The following is a 2,516-nucleotide window of genomic DNA, read 5'->3' on the forward strand; positions in this document are numbered from 1 at the left end:
TATATTATAATATGGCGCGGACGATGCCCATTTAGTCGTACATGTATTTGTTGTTTTTGTACATACAACATGGCATACATATACAGCTGAACCCCTAAGACAAAACTCGAACTTGAACTATAAGGAATACATACTTGTACAGCATCAATAACGCTGTCGGCTGCACCACTTCCATGATCCGATATAGATATCTTTGGTGTAAGTCCCGAGGACAAAGTCCTATTGCGCGTCATCGTGACAGAACCTTCCGAGCCGGCTTTGGGTCTTCCACCTGGCTTTGTTGTATTACCAGTTGAGTGCCTGCCAGCTATACCTGATTTACTCATAACATCTGATGACTCTCTATCCCCAGCCCTGTCACTTGCCATTGTGCTATTCGCACTGTGACTGTTTATGTTCCTATTTGCCTGCCTTAAGTGTACCATGTCGTCAGCACTTTCAAAATTCGGCAATGATCTTGGCAGTGGTCCCGTGTCACTGGTGTTGTTGATAGCACTAGTTACTATGCTATCGTCGTCGTCGTCAAGTCCCAGTTCTGCCAGAACACTGAATGAACCGTCCGTATCATTGTGCTCCGAGAAAAACTGGAAGTTCAGATCGCTTTTCTTGTCGGCTTTGGCTGTGGACATGCCGACACCTTCTTGCGCCATGATAGTACGATTACCTACTATATGGTAAACGCACTAATAAGGGTAACCAAAGACCAGAGGAATATGAGAGATATTATCGTTTGTCACAGTTTCTACGAGCCTTGTGATATATGATATATAATAATATCACTATCGAGTATTTGCGTTCCTGCACACCACTGATCACATATCGTACACCTTGCCTGTATGGCTAAAAGTCATTCAGTGCCATGGACTAGTTAGTGCTTAACCAACTGTTCAGGGAGTGTCACCTGAAGCCGATGTCTATAACGGTCATCGTTCGTGCTGAGATACCAATTTTGACTGAGTGTACGTGTATGTTGTGGCTAAGACCATCCGTACACCCACAATCAAGAAGAGATTACAATAAACTCTAAAAAGATACGACCACAGGTATTTTATAAATATTCATTAACTTCGTGCTATGTATGTGAAAACGAAATAAATATTATAAAAATTAATTTCAATTGTTTCATATTTTCTATAAAAATATATAATTAAAAAAAGGTGTGTGTATATTTATAGACAAAACCAACCTTCTTCTGAAAATCAGGCAGAGAAGTTTCTCGTTAAAACGTTATATATTCAACAAACGTTTATATTGTTGAACAGTATAATTTCGGTTTACCCCAAAACGTACAAAACTCAAATATATTTGCGTTTGCGTTAAACCCATACTGATTGATGAGTGCAAACGGATTGACGAATGTATTTTGCGCTCACTACTACATAGTCTATAAGTCTAAATAGTAAATATGTATCGAAATACACTTTCCCCAATAATTCGCCTCCCCCCCCACACAGGGGGACTGGAGAAAACGTTAATTACGTTATGGTTGAATTTAGGATTCAACTTCCCCTGTTACCCCCCTCCACCCAAGGCCACTGGCCAGGTGAATACACCTCTGGTCGTCTCTTGATCCAATTTTATACGTTAACATTTATTTAGCGTAAAATCAACGTTTACATTTCGTACAGTGCTCAAATTTCGAGACGCAAACTCAACACGCGTTTTAAATTCAACACGCGTTGAAAACGCGTTATTTTCCTTTTTTTTTTTTGGCTAATAAGATATTCCGGAAGGGGCCTTTTTTAGGCCGATGTTTCCTAAACGCAAAATTTGAAATTGGTCTCTATCTGCGCAAAAAAAAAAGGAAAGACTCAGTGACTGATAGAATGCGGAGTGACTTCATTGGCATTTGGCGGGGTCTAGGATGCGAATGTGAAGCGAATGTCGTGGTATAGTTATCCTGCTGCTGATGTTGATATTTTTAATAGCACTAAAAGCTCAGTGGGTCCTTGGGGCTTCCCGGGCGGTGGCCGATGGCCGGGGGGGTTTTAGGGTATGTGCACTTATCAAGCGTTTGACTACAAATTGGATCATTGTTAAGAACAGCAAGAGAACCAATCAGCATTGAGCTTAAGGTAGCTGTAATTCATTGGTCATTGAGAGTTTCAGTTTTGACTTTTCATTTTTGGCGGACAGAGTCTGCCGTACTTTCTTTTATTTATGTCTATTTAGAAGGCTTTGCTTTCCATTTGATTGTCCGTCCATGATTTAGAAGGCGCTATGTTTACATGTTTCGAAATATATTTAGCAACATCATTAGATGGCCACTTTACGACAAATAATCTACCACGCCCTGCGGGTAGTTATGTTCATATGATATTTAAATTTATGTTAAAACGGACCAAGTATCATATATCCCAAGAGTGACAACCAGCCCCATACACGCCCCATATAATGCAATGTGATGAAGAACGTTAAAACCTTAAAGCAACATTATGGTGTTACATATATATATATATATGTCTGTGTGTGTGTGTGTGTGTGTGTATGTGTGTGTGTGTGTGTAATATATTATA

At 39.8% G+C, this 2,516-nt stretch overlaps 1 protein-coding gene across 1 annotated transcript; it reads right to left on the reverse strand.

The window, feature by feature from the left end:
• Positions 1-130: 130 nt before the first annotated feature.
• SARC_14278 (hypothetical protein) lies at positions 131-1,005 on the reverse strand (the record flags this gene model as incomplete). The annotated part of the gene is made up of 1 exon (XM_014291591.1): positions 131-1,005. A coding segment is annotated over exon 1 (520 nt), but the record flags the coding sequence as incomplete, so codon positions are not given.
• Between the last annotated feature and the right edge of the window lie 1,511 nt (positions 1,006-2,516).

The sequence above is a fragment of the Sphaeroforma arctica genome (genome assembly GCF_001186125.1).
Source record: "Sphaeroforma arctica JP610 unplaced genomic scaffold supercont1.4386, whole genome shotgun sequence".
Classification (NCBI taxonomy): Eukaryota; class Ichthyosporea; order Ichthyophonida; genus Sphaeroforma; species Sphaeroforma arctica.